The 26916-nt window shown below is 37.9% G+C and overlaps 1 protein-coding gene across 3 annotated transcripts in view; it reads left to right on the top strand.

The window, feature by feature from the left end:
- CPEB3 (cytoplasmic polyadenylation element binding protein 3) overlaps positions 1–26916 on the top strand; it is a 178600-nt gene that overhangs the window by 45509 nt on the left and 106175 nt on the right. For 2 of the 3 annotated variants that reach the window (XM_007471556.1, XM_007471557.1), the window contains exon 3: positions 24390–24480. In XM_007471556.1, coding sequence (XP_007471618.1) covers positions 24390–24480 — 91 coding nt within the window. Of the gene's footprint in view, positions 1–24389; positions 24550–26916 lie in introns of all 3 variants that reach the window. The other variant, XM_007471555.1, reaches the window with a different exon arrangement.

Here is a 26916-nt window from a genome sequence, read left to right as displayed (position 1 = left end):
TTCCCTACATGGCTTTGCCCCAGCTAAAATGTGGTGACACTGCGTTTCCTACAACATTCTACATGGAGATCCCCATCCATTAAAAGGATTGAGGGAGAGGAGAAGAGGATGGTCTTGCCCCTTTCTCACTTTGGCACTTACAGAATTGTTCTGCCTTCTCTCTGAATTTTATCATTTGAAGCTCAAGAAGTCAAAACTGCTGTTGCCTATTTTCATCTTAAACAACTGGTAGAGATATTTTGACTTCTTGAATCCCTGTGCCCACAATAGGCTGAGTGTTATGCTGCCGGAGGGCTATTCAAGTAAAGATGAGCAGCAGGCACGCAATTAAAAGTGAGGATGTAGAATCGATGTAAGGTCAGGCCCTGGCAACGAACAAGAGTGTCTTTTTGTGCTATAATGTTCCCTGTAAGACCTTCTGTTGCTCTTCCTCCACAGAATTCACAAAAGGGTCGTCTTAGCTGTTCAGCGATTTATATTGGCTCACTATGGGTAGTATATTTGAAGGCAGGCTGGAGAACAGGGTCTCTGCTTGTAATTTTTTGTATTAAAACACATCTCTCCCTTTTACATATGTATGCACACATATATACATGCACCCTGTAGAGACATTTTGAATAGACCATTTAATTGTGAAGTGGTATTAGTGATATAAAAGTCAAAATGTCTCTGATTTTGGAATACTGTTTTGTCAGTGGTCATTCTTAATCATTCTTAATTTTGTTAATATGGACTTGATTGAGTATTCATCAAGGGTGGAGAAATACTTAAGAAACTTGCTGAAAATCAAAGTAAAGCTGTCAAAGTTGCAAAATTGATTGTGGTTCATCATATTGATAAATCAAGTAAATGTGTTTTTGTCATAAATGAATGATTCTCAAGTTAAGGTTTTTATTCTGATGTTCTATAGTTAGGTTGTCATAGTGTATCTGATGTCTGTCTATTAAGAAAGTCTTTTAACTTACTGATGTGGAGAACACTAACAAAGTTGAAAGAAAATGGTTAAAATAAACTTAGGTGGGATGGGTGACTATTTTGGGGTAAGCAAAAGTGTGTATTACTTGAGATTAATATGTGTACAATGGTGAAAAGTTGAAAATTGAGTCTTATGTATGGTTTTCTGTTTAGTGATTTGAGGATGTATTTAGCTTTTCATAAATATGGCCTATTTAGGTGGCTGTAATTCTGGAGTTTAAATGTCACCATTGAAGGGAATCAAAATGGCAGGGTGTAATTCACTCTGTACTGGAAAAACTTGGTGGACTTCAGCTAACTTGCCACATTATAATCAACTCTAGACTAGGGGGTTTACCCTGGCTCCTGGGCTTTAAAATGGTATTCTACTGAGTCCTGAGACTGAAAGGAAAGTAGTAAAGATGGCTACATTTGTTTTGTGTCTCCCTTAAAACCCCACCCATTTCTACCCTAAAGACTCAGTCAGGAGTTGGGTACAAATCACAAAAACAATAAGGATTCTAAAAAGTCTAAAAATTTAGATCATGTTTTCAGCCTGTTTGTAACACTCAGAAACCTCAGTGAAACTGATATATTATTCCTGTTGTCTAATTTAGTGTTACATACTCCTACTCTGTCATAGCAGGAACCTTAATGCCCGTATGATTTGCTCTGTCACTTTTCCAAAATAAGGTAGATTGCTGCAAGTGTGGATTTTAATTTAGGTAATGTAAATAACTAGAGAGAACAACCTATATATAATTACTTTTTTCTAACCGTTCTTGTTATGCCTCCTCAATACAACTTATTGCATTTTACAGTTCTTATTCACTGACTTTGTCAAAGCCCTGTACAAAGACCACCAGGGAAACCTGTTGATCATAAAAAGCTGGGTTTCCTGAACTTGCTGAGCCAGCACCACTTTGACAGTCTCAGGAGTGCCTTAAAAGTGGGGAAGTTAGAGTACATAAATATATTTTGGAGGCTGAGGTTAGTCGTAGGGTGGTTTTACGTCAGAAATTAACATAGTTTGGGCAGGGATTGGTTAAGTTTGTAAACTAGTTACTGGAATAGTCAGTGTTCTTAACTTTGGAACACAGGAATTCAAGCTGAGTTACCATTAAATCTATTTGTCTGTAGGTGCGCTGACCAATAGAAATAGACTGCAAAGCACAGTCTATTTCTGTTATCCTGCAAGGATAATGTAAAATTTTCTAGCGGCATATTTAAAAAGTGAAAAGAAACAGGTAAAATTTATTTTAATAATATATTGTTTTTAATCTGCTATATCCAAAATATTTCAACCTGTGATCAATATAAAAATTAATAATGAGGTATTTTACATTGTTCTTTTCATACTATGTCTTCAAAATCCAGGATGTATTTTACACCTACAACACATCTCAATTTGTTCTAGCAACGTTTCAATTGCTCTATAGCCACATGTGGGTAGAGGCTACCATATTGGACAGTGCAGATATATTGTCTTAGAACAAATGGATCTGAATGTACTGATGTTTAAAACAATTTTGTCTTAAATAGTTTGTGCTTTATGTCATGATTTGGCACAGTATATCTGTACTGCAAGTCATAGTATAGTTTTATAACTTGTGGTTTCTGTTTCATTTCTCATTTTTATGCATAAATCTGTGGTTTTCCATTAGCATGCCATCATTAAAGCAACATATGTATAGAGAGATACAATATATAATTTACAAGGAGAATGTAAGGTTTTTCTTGTATGTTTGATGGACCATCTACTAGGCTAAGCCTTTGCTTCCAGTAGGTAGAATATTTCATCAAATTTTCTAAAGCTAGTGAGTGTTTTGAACAACAACAAATATTGCCCAGAAATGGCTAAATCTTGCATATATTGTACTGACACTGTTTCTATTAATTTTATGTGGTGCTTTCTTTACAGTTGACAAAAGCATTTTACATTCATTCTCATTTGTTATCACTAAAGATATTCCTAGATATTATCTTTGAGCTTTTATGTTTACATTTTGAATTTTATTTTATTTATTTTTTATACAGCAGGTTCTTATTAGTCATCTATTTTATACATATTAGTGTATATATGTCAATCAAAATCTCCCAATTCATCCCACCACCACCCACCCTCCCGCCACTTTCCCACCTTGGTGTCCATACTTTTGTTCTCTACATCTGTGTCTCTATTTCTGCCCTGCGAACTGGTTTATCTGTACAATTTTTCTAGGTTCCACATATATGTGTTAATATACAATATTTGTTTTTCTGACTTACTTCACTCTGTATGACAGTCTCTAGGTCCATCCACATCTCTACAAATGACCCAATTTCATTCCTTTTTATGGCTGAGTAGTATTCCATTGCATATATGTACTACATCTTTCTTATCCATTTGTCTGTCAATGGGCATTTAGGTTGCTTCCATGACCTGGCCATTGTAAATAGTGCTGCAGTGAACATTGAGGTGCATGTGTCTTTTTGAATTATGGTTTTCTCTGGGTATATGCCCAGTAGTGGGATTGCTGAGTCATATGGTAATACTATATTTAGTTTTTTAAGGAACCTCCATACAGCTCTCAATAGTGATTCTATCAATTTACATTCCCACCAGCAGTGCAAGAGGGTTCCCTTTTCTCCACACCCTCTCCAGCATTTGTTGTTTGTAGATTTTCTGATAATGCCCGTTCTAACTGGTGTGAGGTGATACCTCATTGTAGTTTTGATTTGCATTTCTCTAATAATTAGTGATGTTGAGCAGCTTTTCATGTGCTTCATGGCCATCTGTACATCTTCTTTGGAGAAATGTCTGTTTAGCTCTTCTGCCCATTTTTGGATTGGGATGTTTGCTTTTTAATATTGAGCTGCATGAGCTGTTTATATATTTTGGAGATTAATCCTTTGTCCGTTGATTCGTTTGCAAATACTTTCTCCCATTCTGAGGGTTATCTTTTCGTCTTGTTCGTAGTTTCCTTTGCTTTGCAAAAGCTTTTAGGTTTCATTAGGTCCCATTTGTTTATTTCTGTTTTTATTTCCAGTACTCTAGGAGGTGAGTCAAAAAAAATCTTGCTGTGATTTATGTCAGAGTGTTCTTCCTATGTTTTCCTGTAAGAGTTTTATAGTGTCCGGTCTTACATTTAGGTCTCTAATCCATTTTGAGTTTATTTTTGTGTATGGTGTTAGGGAGTGTTCTAATTTCATTCTTTTACATGTAGCTGTCCAGTTTTCCCAGCACCACTTACTAAAGAGACTGTCTTTTCTCCATTTTATATCCTTCCCTCCTTTGTCATAGATTAGTGGACCATAGGTGTGTGGGTTTATCTCTGGGCTTTCTGTCCTGTTTCATTGATCTATATTTTTGTTTTTGTGCCAGTACCATGTTGTCTTGATTACTGTAGCTTTGTAGTATAGTCTGAAGTCAAGGAGTCTGATTCCTCCAGCTCCGTTTTTTTCCCTCAAGACTGCTTTGGCTATTCGGGGTCCTTTGTGTCTCCATACAAATTTTAATATTTTTTTGTTCTAGTTCTGTAAAAACTGCCACTGGTAATTTGATAGGGATTGCATTGCATCTGTAGATTGCTTTGGGTAGTATAGTCATTTTGACAATATTGATTCTTCCAATCCAAGAACATGGTATATCTCTCCATCTGTTTGTGTCACCTTTGATTTCTTTCATCAGTGTCTTATAGTTTTCTGAGTACAGGTTTTTTACCTCCTTAGGTAGGTTTATTCTTAGGTATTTTATTCTTTTTGTTGCAATGGTGAATGGGATTGTTTCCTTAATTTCTTTCTGATCTTCAGTTGTTAGGGTATAGGAATGCAAGAGATTTCTATGCATTAATTTTGTATCCACAACTTTACCAAATTCATTGATCAGCTCTAGTAGTTTTCTGGTGGCATCGTTAGGATTCTCTATGTATAGTATCATGACATCTGTAAACAGTGACAGTTTTACTTCTTCTTTTACAATTTGTATTCCTTTTATATCTTTTTCTTCTCTCATTGCCATGGCTAGGACTTCCAAAACTGTGTTGAATAATAGTGGTGAGAGTGAACATCCTTGTCTTGTTCCTGATCTTAGAGGAAATGCTTTCAGTTTTTCACCATTGAGAATGATGTTTGCTGTGGGTTTGTCATATATGGCCCTTATTATGTTGAGGTAGGTTCCCTCTATGCCCACTTTCTGGTGAGTTTTTATCATAATTGGGTGTTGAATTTTGTCAAAAGCTTTTTCTGCATCTATCGAGATGATCATATGGTTTTTCTTCTTCAGTTTGTTAATATGATGTATCACATTGATTGATTTGCGTATATTGAAGAATCCTTGCATCCCTGGGATAAATCCCACTTGATCGTGGTGTATGATCCTTTTAATGTGTTGTTGGATTCTGTTTGCTAGTACTTTGTTGAGGATTTTTGCATCTATGTTCATCAGTGATATTGGTCTGTAATTTTCTTTTCTTTTTCTTTTTTTGCGGTACATGGGCCTCTCACTGTTGTGGCCTCTCCCGTTGCGGAGCACAGGCTCCAGACACGCAGGCTCAGCGGCCATGGCTCACGGGCCTAGCCACTCCGCGGCATGTGGGATCTTCCCGGACTGGGGCACAAACCCTTATCCCCTGCATTGGCAGATGGACTCTCAACCACTGTGCCACCAGGGAAGCCCTGTAATTTTCTTTTTTTGTAGTATGTTTGTCTGGTTTTGGTATCAGGGTGATGGTGGCCTCATAGAATGAGATTGGGAGTGTTCCTTCCTCTGCAGTTTTTTGGAAGAGTTTGAGAAGGACGGGTGTTAGCTCTTCTCTAAATGTTTGATAGAATTCACCTATGAAGCCATCTGGTCCTGGGCTTTTGTTTGTTGGAAGATTTTAAATCACAGTTCCAGTTTCATTACTTGTGATTGATCTGTTCGTATTTTCTGTTACTTCCTGGTTCAGTGTTGGAAGGTTATACCTTTCTAAGAATTTGTCCATTTCTTCCAGGTTGTCCATTTTATTGGCATAGAGTTGCTTGTAGTAGTCTCTTAGGATGCTTTGTATTTCTGCGGTGTCCATTGTAACTTCTCCTTTTTCATTTCTAATTTTATTGATTTGAGTCCTCTCCTTCTTTTTCTTGATGAGTCTGGCTAAAGGTTTATCAATTTTGTTTACCTTCTCAAAGAACCAGCTTTTAGTTTTATTGACCTTTGCTGTGTTTTCTTTGTTTCTATCTCACTTATTTCTGCTCTGCTCTTTATGGGTTTTTTTCCTTCTACTAACTTTGGGTTTTGTTTGTTCTTCTTTCTCTAGTTCCTTTAGGTGTAAGATTAGGTTGTTTATTTGAGATGTTTCTTGTTTCTTGGGTAGGCTTGTATTGCTATAAACTTCCCTCTTAGAACTGCTTTTGCTGCATCCCATAGGTTTTATATCGTCGTGTTTTCGTTGTCATTTGTCTCTAGGTATTTTTTGATTTCCTCTTTGATTTCTTCAGTGATATCTTAGTTATTTAGTAACATATTGTTTAGCCTTCATATGGTTGTGTGTTTTACATTTTTTCCCCTGTAATTGATTTCTAATCTCATAGCGTTATGGTCAGAAAAGATGCTTGATATGGTTTCAGTTTTCTTAAATTTACTGAGGCTTGGTTTGTGACCCAAGATGTGATCTATACTGGAGAGTGATCCGTGTGCACTTGAGAAGAAAGTGTAATCTGTTGTTTTTGGATGGAATGTCCTATAAATATCAGTTAAATCCATCTGGTGTATTGTGTCATTTAAAGCTTGTGTTTCCTTATTAATTTTATCTGGATGATATGTCCATTGGTGTAAGTGAGGTGTTAAAGTCCCCCACTATTATTGTGTTACTGTCAGTTTCCTCTTTTATAGCTGTGAGCAGTTGCCTTGTATTGAGGTGCTCCTGTGTTGGGTGCATATATATTTATAATTGTTATATCTTCTTGGATTAATCTTTTGATCATTATATAGTATCCTTCCTTGTCTCTTGTAACATTCTTTATTTTAAAGTCTATTTCATCTGATACGAGTATTGCTACTCTAGCTTTCTTTTGATTTCCATTTGCTTGGAATATCATCTTCCATCCCCTCACTTTCAGTCTGTATGTGTCCCCAGGTCTGAAGTGGGTCTCTTGTAGACAGCATATATATGGGTTTTGTTTTTGTATCCATTCAGGGAGCCTGTGTCTTTTGGTTGGAGCATTTAATCCGTTCACATTTAAGGTAATTATCGGTATGTATGTTCCTATTACCATTTTCTTACTTGTTATGGGTTTGTTTTTGTAGGTCCTTTTCTTCTCTTGAGTTTCCCACTTAGAGAAGTTCCTTTAGCATTTGTTGTAGAGCTGGTTTGGTGGTGCTGAATTCTCTTAGCTTTTGCTTGTCTGTAAAGCTTTTGATTTCTCCATTGAATCTGAATGAGATCTTTGCTGGGTAGAGTAATCTTGGTTGTAGGTACTTCCCTTTCATCAGTTTAACTATATCGTGCCAGTCCCTTCTGGCTTGTAGAGTTTCTGCTGAGAAATCGGCTGTTAACCTTATGGGAGTTCCCTTGTATGTTATTTGTCGTTTTTCCCTTGTTGCTTTCAATAATTTTTCTTTGTCTTTAATTTTTGCCAATTTGATTACTGTGTGTCTTGGCATGTTTCTCCTTGGGTTTATCCTGCCTGGGACTCTCTGTGCTTCCTGGACTTGGGTGGCTATTTCCTTTCCCATGTTAGGGAAGTTTTCGTCTATAATCTCTTCAAATATTTTCTCGAGTCCTTTCTCTCTCTCTTCTCCTTCTGGGACTCCTGTAATGTGAATGTTGTTGTGTTTAATGTTGTCCCAGAGCTCTCTTAAGCTGTCTTCACTTCTTTTCATTCTTTTTTCTTTATTCTGTTCTGCAGCAGTGAATTCCACCATTCTGTCTTCCAGGTCACTTATCTGTTCTTCTTCCTCAGTTATTCTGCTATGGATTCCTTCTAGTGTACTTTTCATTTCAGTTATTGTATTGTTCGTCTCTGTTTGTTTGTTCTTTAATTCTTCTAGGTGTTTGTTCTTTAATTCTTTTAGGTCTTTGTTAAACATTTCTTGCATCTTCTCGATCTTTGCCTCCAGTCTTTTTCTGAGGTCCTACATCATCTTCACTATCATTATGCTGAATTGTTTTTTTGGAAGGTTGCCTATCTCCACTTCTTTTAGTTGTTTTTCTGGGGTTTTATCTTGTTCCTTCATCTGGTACAAAGTCCTCTGCCTTTTCATTTTGTCTGTCTTTCTGTGAATGTGGTTTTCCTTCCACAGGCTGCAGAATTGTAGTTCTTGCTTTTGCTGTCTTCCCTCTCTTATGTTTTTTTTGTTTCTAATTAATTAATTAATTTATTTTTGGCTGTGTTGGGTTTTCATTGCTGCATCCAGGCTTTATCTAATTGTGGCAAGCAGGCGCTACTCTTTTTTGTGACGTGTGGGCTTCTCATTGTGGTGGCTTCTTTTGCTGCAGAGCACGGGCTCTAGGTGCACAGGCTTCAGTAGTTGTGGCGCTCGGGCTCAGTAGTTGTGGCTCGCGGGCTCTAGAGTGCAGGCTCAGTAGTTGTGGCGCACGGGCTTAGTTGCTCCATGGCATGTGGGATATTCTTGGACCAGGGCTTGAACCCGTGTCCCCTGCATTGGCAGGTGGATTCTTAACCACTGCGCCACCAGGGAAGTCCCCCATCTCTTATGTGTACATTTTGAATGAAATTGTTTTTATAAAGGGTAGATGAGTTGTCAACAAAATCATAAAATTATTGAAATGAAAAGTATTTTTAAAAGCACTGTATATCTATCGAAGTTTTGTTCATACCTACAGTTTTTCCAAGTGACTACAGATTTTTCAGTAGTTTAGGTATTACTCCTTAAAGTCTATATGTGAGGGGAGGGGTGTGTGTGGGTACATATATATAATATTTTCCCTCCTTTCTTTTGTTCTCCAACAACTTTCCTGTCTTCTATTATTTCAAGATAATTGCTGTAGATTTTTCATGTGCATTCAGTTCCACTTGAATGCAATTTATTTGCCACTTGCCTCTTTCATAATTCCGTAGTTTACAACTTGTAAATCATGCCTTACTTTTACTTCATCATTAGTTCGTGAAAAAGAAATTGAGGTTCATTCAGAACTTCCATACTGTGGTAGATCACCACCTTCACTTGCCTGCATGATGACAGGGACGAATGGTATTCATTTGTTTATTTTATTTATTTCACACTTACTTGGTGCTACATTATGCTGTATAGCCTACTAAGTTCTTTGCAAATATCTTCATAGCATCCATGTAAGGTGGGTATTAGTGTTATCACCATTTTGCATATGAGGAAACTGATTCACAGGGAGGTTGAGTAGCTTGTCCATTTCTATCGAAATGTGAGTGCTTATCAATGTGCTGTGATTTACGAATTTTTACTTCTGTCCAACTTCAGAGCAGCAGTGTTATTCTGGCTACCACTGGTCATCCCAGTGAAAAGAGTTTTTTTTTTTTTTTTTTTTTTGGCTGCACTGCATGGCTTGTGGGATCTAATTCCCTGACCAGGGATTGAACCTGGGCCTTGGCAGTGAAAGCACTGAGTCCGAACCACTGGATTGCCAGGGAATTCCCAAGACTGATTATCTTGTGTATACCATTGTAAGAATAGTGAGTTCTATCTGCTTTTTCCTTTTTATTTATTCTTGGCTTTTCTCTCCTTTTTCCTTCCTCAAATTGTGCCTTGAAATCCCTCTTTTGAGTCTTTGCTTTTGGAATATTGTTTATGCCCCATAGTCTCATTGAATGAGGATAATCAGAACATAGCCAGTCCACTTGCTTGCTCTTTTTTCTGTCTCTAGAAGCCATGACATATTCTAGTGACAGTAAATTTTACAGAAAGAACAATCTATATGTTTTCATACATAAACATGTATTTATGGTTATATATTTATGTCCATATGTAAGTTTTTTTACATTGATACCTCACTTTTTATGAAGTAAAATTCCCACAAGATTTTGGGAATAAAATTAATTTTTGTAAATTGAGCCAGTTTAAGAAGCTCCAAATAGCTATACCTTAAAAGGAGGTCCTACTTTAATTACTTTTCAAAAGCAGATTAAGTGAAATTTTTTCACTTAAGTAAACAGTTTCCTCAAAATAGTGTTTGAAACACAAATTGAAGTAAAATGTTAGGGTTTTTTCAGCCCTCTATTAGATGTGGGAGAAAGATTTAAAATTACAGACAGAAAAAAAATCCACTTTAGAATTATTCATGATTTTGCTTTCTCCTTGTTCCTATGGGGTTCAGCTTAATGAATAAGAAACAATAATATATCAATAAGAAGTTACTATACAACTCTTTTTCACACACACACACACACCCCACACCAGGAATGGTAGAAAAATAATGGTTAGATAATAACAGAAATGAGAATTATTAACTAGGAATGATTATCCACCTTGATGCAGAAGAGCACAATGGTTTTAAGGCCCAGAATTGCCTGGGTTTGACTCCTGTCTCAGATACTTTCTGTTTGTTATCTTTTTGCCTCAGTTTTTCCTAAAATGAGATAATAATAGTATTTACCACCACAGACTCTTATGAGGAAGAAATGCGATGAAACATGTAAAGTATTTAAAACTGTACTGGGCACATAGCCAGTATCAATCAGTTCTGCTATTATTTAATTACAGGAGTTTTTGTTAACCCTGTTACTGGTTTAATAAGAAGAGAAAGTTTCTGGGATATGTTGAAGTGGAATCGGGCATGCTAAGTAAGGCTCAAAAGAACACCCTAGGGCTTCCCTGGTGGTGCAGTGGTTAAGAATCTGCCTGCCAATGCAGGGGACACGGGTTCCAGCCCTGGTCCGGGGTGATCCCACATGCCGCAGAGCAACTAAGCCCATGTGCCACAACTACTGAAGCCCATGCGCCTAGAGCCCGTGCTCTGCAACAAGAGAAGCCACCACAATGAGAAGCCCACGCACTGCAACGAAGAGTAGCCCCCGCTCGACGCAACTAAAGGAAGCCTGTGTGCAGCAACGAAGACCCAAAGCAGCCCCCACCCCAAAAAACCAAAACACCGTAATGAGGTTCAGATGAGCAAAGGTGTATGAAAATGCTTCCGGAAATGTAAAGTACTCTATAAATAAAAGGTAATAAGAGGAAATCAAATTATTTGTTGCTTTAGTATGCTAGAGAATGAATATTTGCAGATCTAACTTAACAGATAATGGTAATATTCCCCTCCAGATCCCCAAATTTGACTACCAGGGAAAAGATTTAAGGCCACAAAAAAAAAGTCTTTAAAATAAACTTGGACTCTTTTGTGGTGGAATATTATTCTGAAATTGGGCACATTCACCCACAAATTAACCTGATACGGTCCTGGAGAAATGGTTTCCTAAGCTACATCTTTAATGTTAATAGTATTTACAAACAAGTCTTATCTATTTATAGCCTATAGCATATATTTCCTTTGAAGAATCTCTTCTAGGGTCCTTCCAAATTTCTTGAGGAAGTTGGACCCAGGTGTTTGTGCAAGTCTCTGTGCCTCTGGCCTTCCTTTTCTGGAAGCATTTTGATCTCTCTGTCATTTGTGCTCCCATAATTCCAAGCGCATAGCTCTGTCACTGCATTTACCTCATTATATAGTAAGTATCTGTAAACTCGACAGCTGGCTTATGGACAGACTATGTATGCCTCACTTAACCTTTTAATCTTTAATGCTTGGCATATTAAAGTTTTCAATAAATATATGTGGAATAAATGAAGAAAGAGTAAAACAGCCCTCAGCACACTTGGCAAAATCTTGTTAGCACTAACATTTGAAAGTGATAAAGAAAGCTGTTCTTCTAAGAAATATTCTGTGATGTAGATATTTTAGAAATTCTGATTGAACTTCCCTTAATCTAAATTATTGCATTTTACTGTATAATCTCTAAAGTACCTTAAACTAGCATGACTAGAATGATACAGGCTTCATTTTGAACTAAATTTTTTTAACCTTCCAAATACCAAATATTTTAATAAATGTAGATGCTTTGCATTTTAGGTACTTTAATGTGTTCACCTTAAATGTGGTAACATTTAAATGGAAGATTAGGCTAAGGGTTTATAGATGTTCTTTTCTTCCTGGAATTCTTATATAACAAATGATTTGCATGTGGTTAGCCTTCTTCAAGGATTACCTGATTTGTATTAAGAACTGAAATTAAGATTTAGTTTCCTCATCTGTAAAATAGAGATTATAATATATATCTCATAGGACAGTTGTAAAGATTAAATAAAATAATGCACTAAAGTACTGAGCACAGAGTCCAGCATATATTATCTGTTATATGGTAGCTATGACCGAATAAATTCTACAAGGCTTATTATGAAAAACAGTATACCCATCCGTTTCCCTCTCTCCAGAGGCAGATTGGTAGCTATTTTTATAAACCAGCATTATCTTATGTCAGAGACAGTCAGGCATAAAGGGGGAGTAAGCCTGTTCAAATTCAGAAAGAATAAAGCTTTAAAAATGGTTAAGACAGGGCTTTTGACCATATTATCCTATTATATTTGTTTGGTTACTCAGTCTGTTTTTATTATTGGTCTCATCTGGAATCGGATGAGATTGTACAATAAACTTGAGAAGCAGGGTTTGTTTTTTTTTTTCCTCCAGTATTTTGTATTACAATTCTTTAAATGCATACTGAAATAGAGAAAAAAAACAGCAAAACATAACAACATAACATGACATAGATATGGTCTTAGCAATAACTTTTTTGAGATTGCTTTATATAATTTAGGGAATTCAATTATTTTGTTTTTTAATATAGTGAAGATAATAGAAAAGATTAATATATAGCTTAATAATATAATTTATTGTTGCCTTCTGCATGGTAGCTTTAAATGTTCTGGTTCTGTGTAAATATATTATTTGTTGATGATTTTTTATTTTTATTTTTTGCGGTACGCTGGCCTCTCACTGCCGTGGCCTCTCCCGTTGCGGAGCACAGGCTCCAGATGCGCAGGCTCAGCGGCCATGGCTTACGGGCCCAGCCGCTCCGCGGCACGTGGGATCCTACCGGACCGGGGTACGAACCCGCCTCCACCGCATCGGCAGGCGGACTCCCAACCACTGCACCAGCAGGGAAGCCCGATGATTTTTTTTATTGCGGTAAAATGTACAAAGGAGGTTTTTTTTTTGTGGTTTTTGTGTTTTGTTTGTTTTCCCTTCTGTCATTAGAAGAGAGGAGTTTGGAAACTGAGAAAAATATAATACTTCTCTTCTTCTGGTTCCAGTCCATCAATGTGGAGTGAATTTTTTTGGTACTCACCATGTTCCTTGCTTAGAAAATAAACACACAGCACATTGGTGACCTCTGCAGTGGTGGCCAGGGAGTGACAGTGAAAAGCTATATTCCATAGCTCTTAATCTGTGTGTATGCTGGGCACAGCATTATCTGTTGGTTTCTGAATTGGGAAGAACCCTAAACAGGTGCTAGCCCAAACCGGCAGACTTGTTACTTTATTGCTTTCATTGCCATAGGACTATTTGCATAAAAGCAGCTGTGTTTTGCCGATCAGTTTTTAAATACAGGGATCAAAGGATAACGGGGCTACAGCAGAAGCCTTCACATTGCAGCCCCTGTCAGATTCTGGTGAACCTGCAAATTCTGCTGTTGCCTCACCTAACCATTGAAGCCAAACAGCAGTTGAAATGAATAGAAGCAGGGCATACTTTGTTGTTTATGGTTATAGCTATTTTTTATTGTCTAATGGTGCCCTTAGGTAGATGCTGGAGCATATCATTCTTTTTTTTTTTTTAAGCCTTTTAAGTTTTAATTTTATTTTTGGCTGCGTCGGGTCTTAGTTGTGGGATCTTCGTTGCAGCACGTGGGATCTTTCATTGTGGTGCATGGGCTTCTCTCTTGTGGTGCGCGGGCTCCAGAGTGTGTGGGCTCTGTAGTTTGCGGCATGCGGAGTCAGTAGTTGTGGCGCACGGGGCTTAGTTGCCCCGCAGCATGTGGGATCTTAGTTTCCTGACCAGGGATCAAACCCGCCTCCCCTGCATTGGAAGGTGGATTCTTAACCACTGGACCACCAGGGAAGTCCCTGGAGCATATCATTCTTTTTTTTTTTTTTGCGGACGCTGGCCTCTCTCTCACTGTTGTGGCCTCTCCTGTTGCGGAGCACAGGCTCTGGACACACAGGCTCAGCGGCCACGGCTCATGGGCCCAGCCGATCCGCGGTATGTGGGATCTTCCCGGATCGGGGCACAAACCCGTGTCCCCTGCATCGGCAGGCGGACTCTCAACCACTGCACCACCAGGGAAGCCCAGCATATCATTCTTAAAAGGTTATAAGTGGGATGATCTGAGTCTCTGAAGGACAGAGTACATCACTATAAGACAGGAACCTCTGGGATTAAAAAAACTCATCAGAAACAATAGATGACATGAAAAGATGCTGTTTGTGGTTAATATAGCTAATAACTGCTTATAGGTCTCTGGAGGAATATTACAGACATCCTTAGAAATACAAATGATACATATTGTGATGATGGATGGCATTAGTTATTTGCCAGTTATTTACTGGCCGTTTGGTTGCCTTTTGAACTTTACTACTATGTGGTTTAGGTTTAATTACCTGGATCCTTCAGTGGCTCCTGAATGGAACAGCTGGAGTCAAGACTTTGCCTTCCTTCAATTATAGCTCAAGAAGGTTATTAGGTCTCATGTCCTGTAACTAAAGTAAATGATTTGTAGGTAGAATCATAGTTCCTATTAAAACCTTAGGAAAGCTTTATTCTTTCTTTAAATAATAGCTTTATTGAGATATAATGCATATACCATGAAATTCATTCACCCTTTTAAAGTATACAATGCAGTGGCTTTTAGTATATTTACAAAGTGTGTGTCAGTCATTACTATCTAATTTTAGAACATTTTCCTCATCCCCAAAAGAAACCTGTACCCATTAGGTTTCACTCCCCATTTCCCTCCTGACTTTCCTAGCCCTAGGCTATGACCAATCTACTTTCTGTCTCTGGATAATTTGCCTATTTTGGGCATCTCATATAATTGGAATTATACAACATGTGATTCTTTGTGACTGGCTTCTTTCACTTACCATAGTGTTTTTAAGGTTCATCCATGTTGTAGTATATCAGTAGTTCATTTTTTTTATTGCTGAATAATATTCAATCATATGGATGTACCACAATTTGTTTTATCTGGTCACCAGTTGATGGGCATTTGCGTAGTTTCCAGTTTTTGAAAATATAAATAAAGTTGTTTTATGAAGTTTTTATAAACATTTGTGCAAAGATTTTTGTATGGACATGTGTTTTTATTTACCTTACGTAAGTTCTTAGGAGTGAGGTTGCTAGGTTGTATTGTTAAGTGTATGTTTAACTTTATAATTAACTCCCAAATTGTTTTTCCAAAGTGGCAGTACCATTTTGCATTCCCACCAGCAATTTATGAGAGTTCTGGTTGTTCCACATCCTAGTCAGCATTTGGAATTGTCAGGGTTTTTTGTTTTGTTTTGTTTGGAATTTTAGCCATTCTAATAGGTGCACAGTTGTTAGTTTTTTTTGTTGTTTTTTTTTTGGTTTTTTTTCCGGTACATGAGCCTCTCACTGTTGTGGCCTCTCCCGTTGCGGAGCACAGGCTCCGGACACGCAGGCTCAGTGGCCATGGCTCACGGGCCCAGCCGCTCCGCGGCATGTGGGATCTTCCCAGATTGGGGCACGAACCCGTGTCCCCTGCATCGGCAGGCAGACTCTCAACCACTGCGCCACCAGGGAAGCCTACAGTTGTTAGTTTTAAATGAAAATCTTACAGTATGGAACCATCAGGAGGATGATTTTAAATGCAAAGCAAGCATTTACTGAATGCCTGTTATATGCCAGGCCCTCTACTGGGTGATGGAAATATGGAGAAATAAGATATATCTCTGCTCCCATGGAAGTTACAGTTTATTGAGGATGTCAGGCATTATTGCTAACTGGGGTTAAGATATTGGGGAGGGGATCACCAGTAGAGTCCAACTATACCTAGAAGTGGGCAGTTTTGTGGAAGGATTTTGACATTTATGATCAGTAAAAAGAAAACAGTATGAGGAACCTTATGTACCTTTGCATAATGTTCTAAGATAGGTTTTGGTCGTGAAGGTCAAGCTCTTCCTACGTTATCATGTCTCATAATCAGGACCTAATAAGCTACTTGGGATAATATTCTGATGCTTAACAGTTTGGGGGCAACACCAGCTGGTCACATATGCACAATAACCAGGGAAAGGGGAACTTTAATTTTTTGTAGTCATTGGAACCTGCTCTTTTGACCCCTGTAGTTACTGTTTTCCCTTTCTGTGTCCATCCTAGGTCTGGCTTTCTGTCTTTTACCTCACACACTGCTAAACTGTATAATCACTCCTTTTAAAAGTGCATATGGGGGGGGCTTCCCTGGTGATGCAGTGGTTAAGAATCTGCCTGCCAATTCAGTGGACACGGGTTTGAGCCCTGGTCTGGGAAGATCCCACATGCCATGGAGCAAGTAAGCCCGTGTGCCACAACTACTGAGCCTACACTCTAGAGTCTGTGAGCCACTACTGAGCCCACGTGCCACAACTACTGCAGCCCCTGTGCCTAGAGCCCGTGCTCTGCAACAAAAGAAGCTACTGCAATGAGAAGCCCGCACACTGCAACGAAGAGTAGCCCCTGCTCGCCGCAACTAGAGAAAGCCCATGCACAGCAACAAAGACCCACCGCAACCAAAAATAAATAAATAAAATAAATCAATTTATATAAATAAATAAATAAAAGTGCATATGGGGACTTCCCTGGTGGTCAAGTGGTAAAGGATCTGCTTTCCAGTGCAGGAGATGCAGGTTCGATGCCTGGTCAGGTAACTAAGATCCCACATGCTGCGGGGCAACTAAGCCCATGTGCCTCAAGTAGAGAAACCACGTGCCGCAACTACAGAGCTCAGGTGCTCTGGAACCCGTGTGCCACAGCTATAGAGCCCACATGCCCTGGAGCCTGCGTGCCACAATAAATAAATAATAAATGTTAAAAAAAAAAGTGCATGTGTACTTAGCTCTGAACTGTTTACCACAGTCAGAAGTGGTAGCAATAGGCATTTGTACTTTTTGTCCAGTTGACCCCTTTAGCATTCCCCCAGCTGATCTGGCCTCAGTATGCAGGTCATTTCAGGTGAATAAGATTCCAAGAGCCATGTTTCCCTATGTTTGATAAACTGGGCCTCTTATCGGACCTGTGTGGCAAACGATTGAGAAGAGCTGTGAAGGAAGGTTGGAGGTGGCATGGAGCAGGAAGAGACTATGAAATTGCTGGGTCGTGCCTCAAGTTGTCATGCTCATTTAATTTTTGAGCATCTCTCAGAGCAGGTCAAACTATTTTTTGCTTTCTTTTTTTTTTTTTTTTTTTTGCGGTACGCGGGCCTCTCACTGTTGTGGCCTCTCCCCTTGCGGAGCACAGCCTCTGGATGGCGCAGGCTCAGCGGCCATGGCTTGTGGGCCCAGCCACTCCGCGGCACGTGGGATCTTCCCGGACTGGGACACGGACCTGTGTCCCCTGCATCGGCAGGCGGACTCTCAACCACTGCGCCACCAGGGAAGCCCCATTTTTTGCTTTCTTAAAAACTTCTCAATAACCTTAGCTTCATTTGCTGTTATACAGCAAGGAAAAATATGATCTGATAAAAAGTTTAAAGTGATTGGAAGTCATTCTCATGAAGAAAAAGATGAGAGTCAGGATTTCTTTGTGTATGGCTATATCCTCTAAATTCTTGAGAATTTCTTTCATGGAAGACAATAATGTTAAAAAATATTAAAATTCATAGCAGGTGCTGATCAATTTTTTTTTTTTTGAAGACAGAAAAGCAAGAGAGAGTTCAGCTTTGTAAGGACTTTAGGTTGGTTATAAGGAGCATTTGCTTGCTATTGAGGGACTGAAGGAGAGTCTACAATCACGTTTTCCAGAGAGCTACAAATATGATAGTCTCATTTGGGATGGTTAAAATTTACCATTGACTGAAGGACTTGCTGCCTACTGAAGATGGGATGAAAATCTGCATTTGAAAAGTTTTTTTTTCTCTTCCACCATAGGTTAGCGACATTGATTTTCTTTTATTTGGGAAAGGTTTTAATCTTCGGGCAAATGTTTGTCAAGCTGCTCGGTACTATAGTACAGCTCAGTTTGATACAGGAACCTCATGCTTTTGATAGGCTCTGACAAATAACAGCAGTAATTTGTTTAGAACTATAAATTCCTAGACTTCTACTTTGTGATACATAGAAATTTTATATTACTAGTCATCTAACTGTTTCAGGCCCCTATCTAGCATTTGTTATTAAATGTTTTGTCTGTTCTTTCTGGTACTCTTAAGCATATTCTGAGCTTGAACTCACTACATGTTGATTTTTTGGATATATTGCCTCTGAGTTTTACTCAGGGCTGGCAGGTTCTATAGATCCTTATGTTTCATTAGTAGTGGTGTCCTTCATAGAAACCAGGGATCAGGAAACGATTGTGCCAAAATAGACCACGCATGGAAGAGATGCAATTAAAGGAGCAGAACAGAAATTTTGAGGAAATTGGGGGATAGGAAAGAAATCTCCAAATCAGAAATTATTTTATAGAATATACACTGAGATGATTACTTGGTTCTTTTAACATACTCACTATGCATTTACCCTGTAGGAGGCATGTGTGTATAGTTGGGTGGGGGAGAGGCAAGAACATATATTAAAAGGGACCTACCTCAGAAGCACAATATTGGTCAAAGAAAGCAAGTTGCAGAACAGTATGGATATTTTTACATTTAGGAAAAACATAAAACAGTATATATTTTCTATGTATATGTGTGTCTGTGTCCATATATATATATGTGTGTGTGTGTGTGTGTGTGTGTGTGTGTGTGTGTGTGTGTATATTTTAACATCTGAACGAATATGTGCCAATGTATATAGTGGTCTGAAGAGAGTGCAAGAAGGCAGGAGGATTGGAGACTTTTGCTTTTTCTGTAATATTCGTTATGTGTGTGTGTTTGAGAAGAATACGTTCATATTTTAATTATGTAATTAAATATCCATTTAAAAATAAAGAATATTCATTACCCTTAAACAATGTTTATAGTGTAGGTGGGGAACTGAGATAGTTTCAAATAATGTAAACTAATTAGAAAGTAAAAGCAGTAGGGTAGAAATTCAGGAATGGCTAGTTTTGTGGGTTAATTCTCTTTTATGGGTTGAATACACTTAACTTTGAAATGTTTTATCCATATGTACATATATTGAAGCCATATGATAAATAGAAAAACCTTCCTTCAGGAATTCCTCCTCTTTTTTTTCTGTATCATTTCACAACCCCATTTATCCTTTGCTAATAACCCTTTCAAACATCTATCCTCCTTTTGACTTTTGATCTTGTCTGTGCCCCTTTGTTCCCAGCCAGGCTCTCATTGTTCATGGGACACAACTGATCAGTGTAGAGCATTGGAGCATTACTGGTGTGGACTTGAAAGTCACAGACCTGGGTTCACATCCTGATTTCTGACCAGCTTTGTGACTTTGAGCAGTTATATAACCATGACTAATTTTATCATTTGGTTCCAGAGCTGCTTTTTTCTTCAGATGTTCTTGGCCCCTTGCAGCTTTGACCTTATATCTCTAGGAGAGGAAATGTCTGGGGCCAGAAAGGGTAGAAAAGGGTCCTGGATTTCTCTCCCAAGAAAAAGGCAGGTGAATGGGGTAGGGCTGGTAGAGGCAGGCCTGGGGCTGTCCTGGAGGGTAGATCAAGCTACTACTTGAATTTAACTGGTTGTCAGTAGAACAAGGGTCATTGACCAAGGGCAAGTGAGGGTTAGGTTGCCTGTGTGGAAGGGTGGGATAAAAGAATCCTGTCTCTGATTATGTCAGTATTAGGCTGAAGTGGGTGTTTGTGAAAAGCATTTAAGGTGAAGCGAGTAGGAGGAAGTCAAGGAAGCAGTACACTGGGAGTCCTTAAGAGCACAGTCTGGATTTAGGTGAGTCCTGGCTCTGCCTCTTACTAGCTTTGTAACCTTGAGCCAGTTACTTATCTCTTCAAGATTTAATTGCTTAATTTATAAAATGGGGATAAAAGTTACCTACCTCATAGAGTTGTGAGGGAATACATTTAGCATTCTTAGAACAGCGCCAGGCACATATTAAGTACTTGATAAATTTATAAATATTAAGTCAAGCTAGGGGAAGAAGGAAAGCAGGCCTAATGAACTGTATAGTGGGGGTGGCTGCCTCTATGTACATGTAACTGATGACATCTGTCCTTCGTTATCTCCAGATAAACGAGTCAATAATAGGAATCTTTCCCCCCCCCCCCATTATGCGGGCCTCTCACTGTCGTGGCCTCTCCCGTTGCGGAGCACAGGCTCCGGACACGCAGGCTCAGCGGCCATGGCTCACGGGCCCAGCCGCTCCGCGGCATGTGGGATCCTCCCAGACCAGGGCACGAACCCGTGTCCCCTGCATCGGCAGGCGGACTCTCAACCACTGTGCCACCAGGGAAGCTCAAGGAATCATTATTTATACATGTTCTAATACTTCCTGATGTGTTTCCTTGTTCAAAACACACTTAAAAAGATGTTTTCCTTATTTTTTATTCCCTATACCTGGAAACAAAAGTTATGAAAAAGAAAGACTTTAAATGATTATTTGCCACTTGTAACCTTTGCTGTTAAATGATAAATTGCAGGCTTGTTTTCTCTATGCATAATTTCTGTTGAATTTCACTGCAGATGTTTTAGTTTTTCTGTCTTTTTTGTTTTTTTCTTTCCAGTTAATCAGTTATTTCAGCAACATTTACTACTTACAAAACTAAGAAGGATGAATCGTATGCAAATATAAATTGATGAAGCATAGATAGAATTAATTTTAGTGAGAAAATAAGTCAGTACTTATTGAAGTTTGTTCAGTTAAGGAGCCTATGGAAATTCTATTGTGCATTTCACGTGTTTCATCTGTTGAGCACTAGTGAACCCTGTTAGGTTAGCATCCATGAACCTCTAGGTTCTAAAATCTATGTTCCAGTACTCTGAGGTAGCATCACAGAAGTCTCTTTGTGTTTTCCCTAATATTCCAGTAGCTACCACCGTACAACAACAAGATGCCTTGTTGTACATTTGTCATATAGCACTGAAAACAACCATAAAAAGAGAATTATCATCACCCCCATTTTATAAATGTAGATAATCAAGGCTTAGAAACTTGTTCAGAGTGACACGCCAGCAAGTGGCAGAGCCAGAATTTGAAAATTAGATGTCTGATTTCAAAGTTTGTACTTTTAAAAACTAGGCTACCACCTGCTTCTCTCACCCACAATCAATTGGAAGACTGCAAAGCTGACCCTTGGCAAAGTGGCCAGGCTTGTTTATTTCTTGCTGCTATCTAGTCTCTCCCGTCACTTTACTGTCCCATTTTTGTGATCAGATTCATGAATGTAAAGGCTTAACTTGAAGAATCATCCAGTCCAGTGGCTCTTGAATCTAGCCAGTCATAAGAATCACCAGGACATTAATTTCTTTTAAAATTACAATTAAGTTGGTTTTAGCCAGAGCCCAGGAACCTGCATTTTAACCATTCTACATGTGATTTTAACAGTCTGACAGGTTTGGGAACCACTTCAATTACATGAATGCCCTCCAAATACCCCCTGCAATTTTCCTGACAGGTAGTCATCTAATATCTGGTAGTCTTCTGACAGGAACTCACTACCACCTTGCCAGGAAGGTTATTTCATTGGTAATTAGATGCAATGCTATGCTTCTATAGGGCTTTCATTTACTGTCCTATATGGATTGGATTAACTTCTTTGGACAGATTTTTATACTCCTTAGATATTTGCTTGGAGGTCAGATCCACGTTTGAGTCTTCTCTGAACCTTACCTTCCTTGTGTAAAAGGAGTATGTTATTATCCACCTTGAAGGATAATATCAAGAGTTAAATGAAAAAAATAAACTGTTCTGGCTGGAAAGGTACTAAAATCAGCCATATTTTTTTTTTATAGTTTTATAAAGAACTATAGTTTTTTTTATAGTTCCAAACAGCCCTTTTTTCATAGTTCCTTCACCTCATCAGCATTTTTGGAAATAGTCCCACTTCTGCAGGGTTCTAGTTAGAAGTGTGGATATGTATGATAGAAGGTGCTTAGACACATTCTGGGATTGTCAGTGCCAGAAATAGGCTGTCATTTTGACTACTCATCAGCATTTACCTCTGGCTAAGAGCCATTTACCTCTGGCTTTTTCTCTGGACAAAGAATGTGATACTCATTCTTATGGGTACAAACTTGCATTTCTGGAAATTCAGCTTTACTCCATAAGTAATTGGAGTTTCCACTGATAACCTGAACCTAAAGCAAAACAAATGATCAGCAGCAAGACCCTAAAGGCAAAAGAAAAGACCTTCTTCAATTATATAGAGACCAAAATGGAGAACCAAAGAAAATATTCCATGTCTCTTCCTTATCCATCAGTAGAGATAGGTAACTGCTGAGTGTTAGTTAAAAAGGAAAAAATAATGGGGTGGAGGTAGAAAGGAGTTGGGGGGCAGCAGTAAAGAAAGAAATGTTGAGCACTTGCTTTTTGTCAAACATAATGTGAGTAAAATGAGTACTTAAGTAATTTCACCCTAATCCTCACAGGTAAGATCCCATTTTACCAATGAGAATACTGAAGACATCGAGAATAACTAAGACAAGCCTCATGCCTGGTTAAATGTCAGGTCCAGATTCAAGACACCTAGGATTTTACAGAATGTGATTTAAAATAAAATTTATTATACACACACAAATATATGTTCTTTAAGAAATAGATGTGACTTAGTTTTTATTGTATACATTCCTTTGTTAAAACACCTGTCATACTCTTATTTTAATTGGTTATGTCTCCCTCCACCAGTTACTTAAAAACACGGACTAGGTTATAACATTCATCTCTGAATCACCAGGGCCCAGCCCTACACTTGTGCATTAAAGGCTTGTAAAAATGAAATATCTCTCCGTGGCATTTGATAACATCTGTGCCCTCCACCCCTACTCCTCATGTGTGAGTTAAAAAAATATATATATACTATTGGAAGGGATGTTATAAATAATCTAGCTCAATCCTTTCATTTGTATAAAGGGAGGAATTTCAGGCACAGACTATAGATCATGATGTACCCAAAAGCTCCTAATTGATTGTAGTTCTAGCACTCTTGCATTCTGGTTCTCAATTCAGGGCTCTTCTTCGGACCTGCATCCAGACTTACTGCATTCATTCATTGAATAACCCTCTGGGTTCCTCCTCTGTGCTCAGAGCTGAGTAAATGCCACCTTCCTTTCTGCCTCCCTGGATGGATATACAGCCATGCTTTCCAGAAACCAGAAGAAAACAGTTTCCCCAGATTTTAAGACTTAAACTAGAAAATGATCACTGTAGCTGAGATTTTTACCTGTTGTATCCCTTTTTGCTCATCAAGGCAGTCATTCTGTTGCTCATAGGGCAGAAGAAGTGATCATTTGCAAAACTGGATAAACTTTTCAAGACCCTGAAAATAATCTCTCGTTGCTGTGGTTTGATTTGGTGTGGTTTTTGATGTTTATGACTGTATTGCTTTTCTTTAGCAAAAGCAAACTAAATCTGTTCTATAGTATTAAGTTAGGCCATGAACTGCATTTCCTTTTAGGCTCAGACTACTAAAAATAATTTGTAGGTGATGGTCTCCCATGGGCTTGAGTGAAATGCAGTAGAACAATTTATTTCTTCACTTAGTTTGTGTTAGCTCTCTGTTTTCAAAATTATTTTTGAATCTAACATCATGAAAACACACTACCTTGGGTTAAAGGTTTTTTTCCTGTGAGTGCTTTTCAAAAGGTAGTTTTAGTACTTCGGACACATTTTAATTTTTATAAAGTATATGCAACGTATGGAACTTATCAGTAATAATTATTAAAGATACCCAATGAAATTACATTGAAACTACAGTCACCTTTTGATTTTTCAGGGAAGTGATTCTGTTTGTAGACTGAGAGTTCTTAGTTATGGTTTTCCTGTTGGGGAAAAGAAATCTCTATTCATTTGAATAGAGTATTCAGTTGATAGTAGAGGGAGGGGGGTGAAGCGTGGAGGGCAAAGCCAATTCACTTGACTCTTCCTTTTGAATTTACTTTTTTAGTTCATTTGAGAGAAAATTAGTCTGAAGTACTGGGACATATATATTAAATAATTATTAGGGTAAAGGATACAATTTAATTAATTATGGAAACTTGTATTAAACTTAATGTTGCCAAGTCATTATTCTTAATGAAAAGAATGTGTTATTAAAACTACCTGGAATTTTGATTCATGTCATCAATCTGTGGCAAGAAGCAAATGATATGGTTATTAATTTTATGAAGTAATTTTATGTATTGTCTTGTTCTGTTTTTATTTTTAGGACCGGAGTAGGCCCTATGACACTTTTAACTTGCACTCGTTGGAGAACTCCTTAATGGATATGATAAGGACTGATCATGAGCCTCTGAAAGGTAAACACTACCCTCCCAGTGGCCCACCAATGAGTTTCGCTGATATAATGTGGAGGAATCATTTTGCAGGTTAGGAATATTCATATGTCCATTCCTTGCTTGGTGTTTTAAACAAAAATCAGCTTTTTAATAATTGTGGTTTTGTTTTTGTTTCTTTTTTGTTTGTTTGTTTTTGTTTGCTTCTGTAAAGCATTGTGGAATGTATTTAAAGTTGATTTTTTTTTAAACCTGGGTTCAGCTACCTACCATAATCAAGGTTGTTTGCTTTAATCGTAATGTCTGGCAGAAGCATGTGTTGGGTAGCTGAGGTCGTGGTTTATAGCATGAGACCAGAAGCCAAGTTTTTTGGGCTTTGTGCATTTGAAATGTTTAGCTGAACCTGGATAATTCATTTAAGTCCAAGTATACTGCAAGGAAGTATGAGATTTAATCTCCAGAGACTACTTCAGAAAACTTTGTAGAAAAGCGTTTCATTTTGTTAAAATACAATCACTTTCCTAGTGTAGGAAATAACGCTACACAGACTTAAGAGCAGACAATGACCCTTTGCATTCTGTAAGGCTAAACACAAGGAAAATGTTTTGGGTTAAATATAAGGCAGAAAGTCCCAAGGTCAGCAATATTAGGACTTCCTATATTTAGAGCCCGTGTAAATTCAGGATAGAGGCTGATGTTACATTCATGATTACAGATAGTTCTTATTATGTGGTATAGGACTTTTCAGGGGCCCTGTGATATTTTAAAATACTGAAATGGAAATTTTCTGTGGAAATAGCTACTGTACTTGGGTTTAGAGCCTAACTATCTGAAAACTGGAAGCGTTAGCCACAAGGATGCCCGTCTTATATGAACCCTTATGTCCTCTAGAGTTGTGAGGAATTTGATCCCCTCTGGTTCTCTGCAAGCTTTTATATAGGGTATGACTGACTGTGAACCTGATAGTCATTTCCTCATGCCACACCAAAAATCTATTTCATCATTTTCTTGTCACACTCATGATTTTCTGCTGCTTTCCTCAATTTCCAGTAAAAAGAAAGTAGTTAGCAGGCTATGAAGAAAATAAAAGATTTTGAGAAAAGCTATATTTTAAGTCCTTCAGAAGTAGGAAAAAAGGCCTCTCATTTAGTCATTGTTATATTTAGTCACTGTTACCACATCTTTCTTCAGTAAAGATTAGGTATGTGGTAATTTCACTTAGAAGTGAGAATGGTGTTTAAAAAAAAAACCCAAAAAACAATATTCACAGACTGTTTTGTGTTTTTAGTATCTTCTAAGGCTACATTTGTCTTCCTTCTCTACTGTGAACAGCTGTAGTAAGCCCATCCTAATTATTCTAAAATATTCAGTCCTTGTTCTTTATGCATACCTGTTTTATCTTGGTCTGTATTCTTCTAGCAATAAAAGATTATGAAAGGATCTTAGATTATAGTCTGTATAATAATTTTCTAGAATTTTTTGAATATTGATTAAGCAGGAGCTGTTCTGCCCTGTTGAGAGTAGCACTGTCAAAGTGTAAGGAGGGTACCTCACTATGGGATAATGTAAATACCTTATTCTACTTGTGATGGCTCCTTTTTTATTTTATGACCAACTACCTCTGCATAAATTTCTCCACTACACTTGCAAATGTGAGGTTTCATCTATAAAAGCCTTCTGAATTGTACTTACAGATATAATATGCCCTAATAAGTTGGAAGGCACTTAACATGTACTTTTTTACAGCCTCAATATGGTTACAACCACCCATATTGATTTCCTATGAATGGACTACTTCCCATGGTCAATTACATCACTGTGTTATTGTCCTCTGGTTAGGGTGTTTGAACTTCAGGCTTCCCTTTTCCAGCTGGGAGACTTTTACATTTGGTTTATGGCACCATGTGTTTCATCTTTATTACTTCTAAAAACATAATTATGATGCTAGCGTTTTAAGGGAAAGATTTTCAGTAATATTTGATTTTAAAAAATGGAGCAAAGTATAATAACTAAAAGATAATTTAAAAATAAAAGAAACATTGTCCTGATGTATCTTTTAAAAAATTTTCCATATAATAAACTTGTTTTTACCTTGTCTTTATAATTTATTGATAGACCTTAACTTTGGACTCTTAGATTGTTTCCAGCTTTTTCTCCATTATAGGTAATGCTGCCATGGATGAGTTCTTGTACGTAGCTTTTTCTTAAGGTAAATTCATAGAGAGGGTCTCTGGCTCAAAAGATGTAAATGTCTAGGTGAATTGAGCTTTAAGAGAAAGGTGGTAGGATAGGGGAACTACCACATGGCTTCTGTATGAGTCTGTACAGAAACACTTCCCCCTATCCATCCTGTTCTTCCTCCTAGCTTTCATATCCTCTTGTTTTACTTGAACATTATTTTGAGGGTCTTAAAATTCAAGTTAGAGAGTCATTTGGTGTTTTTCTATGGATTTAGGTTTT

The sequence above is a fragment of the Lipotes vexillifer genome, unplaced genomic scaffold (genome assembly GCF_000442215.2).
Source record: "Lipotes vexillifer unplaced genomic scaffold, Lipotes_vexillifer_v1.1 scaffold325, whole genome shotgun sequence".
In the NCBI taxonomy this organism is placed as follows: Eukaryota; Metazoa; Chordata; class Mammalia; order Artiodactyla; family Lipotidae; genus Lipotes; species Lipotes vexillifer.
This window is presented reverse-complemented; position numbering and strand designations above follow the sequence as displayed.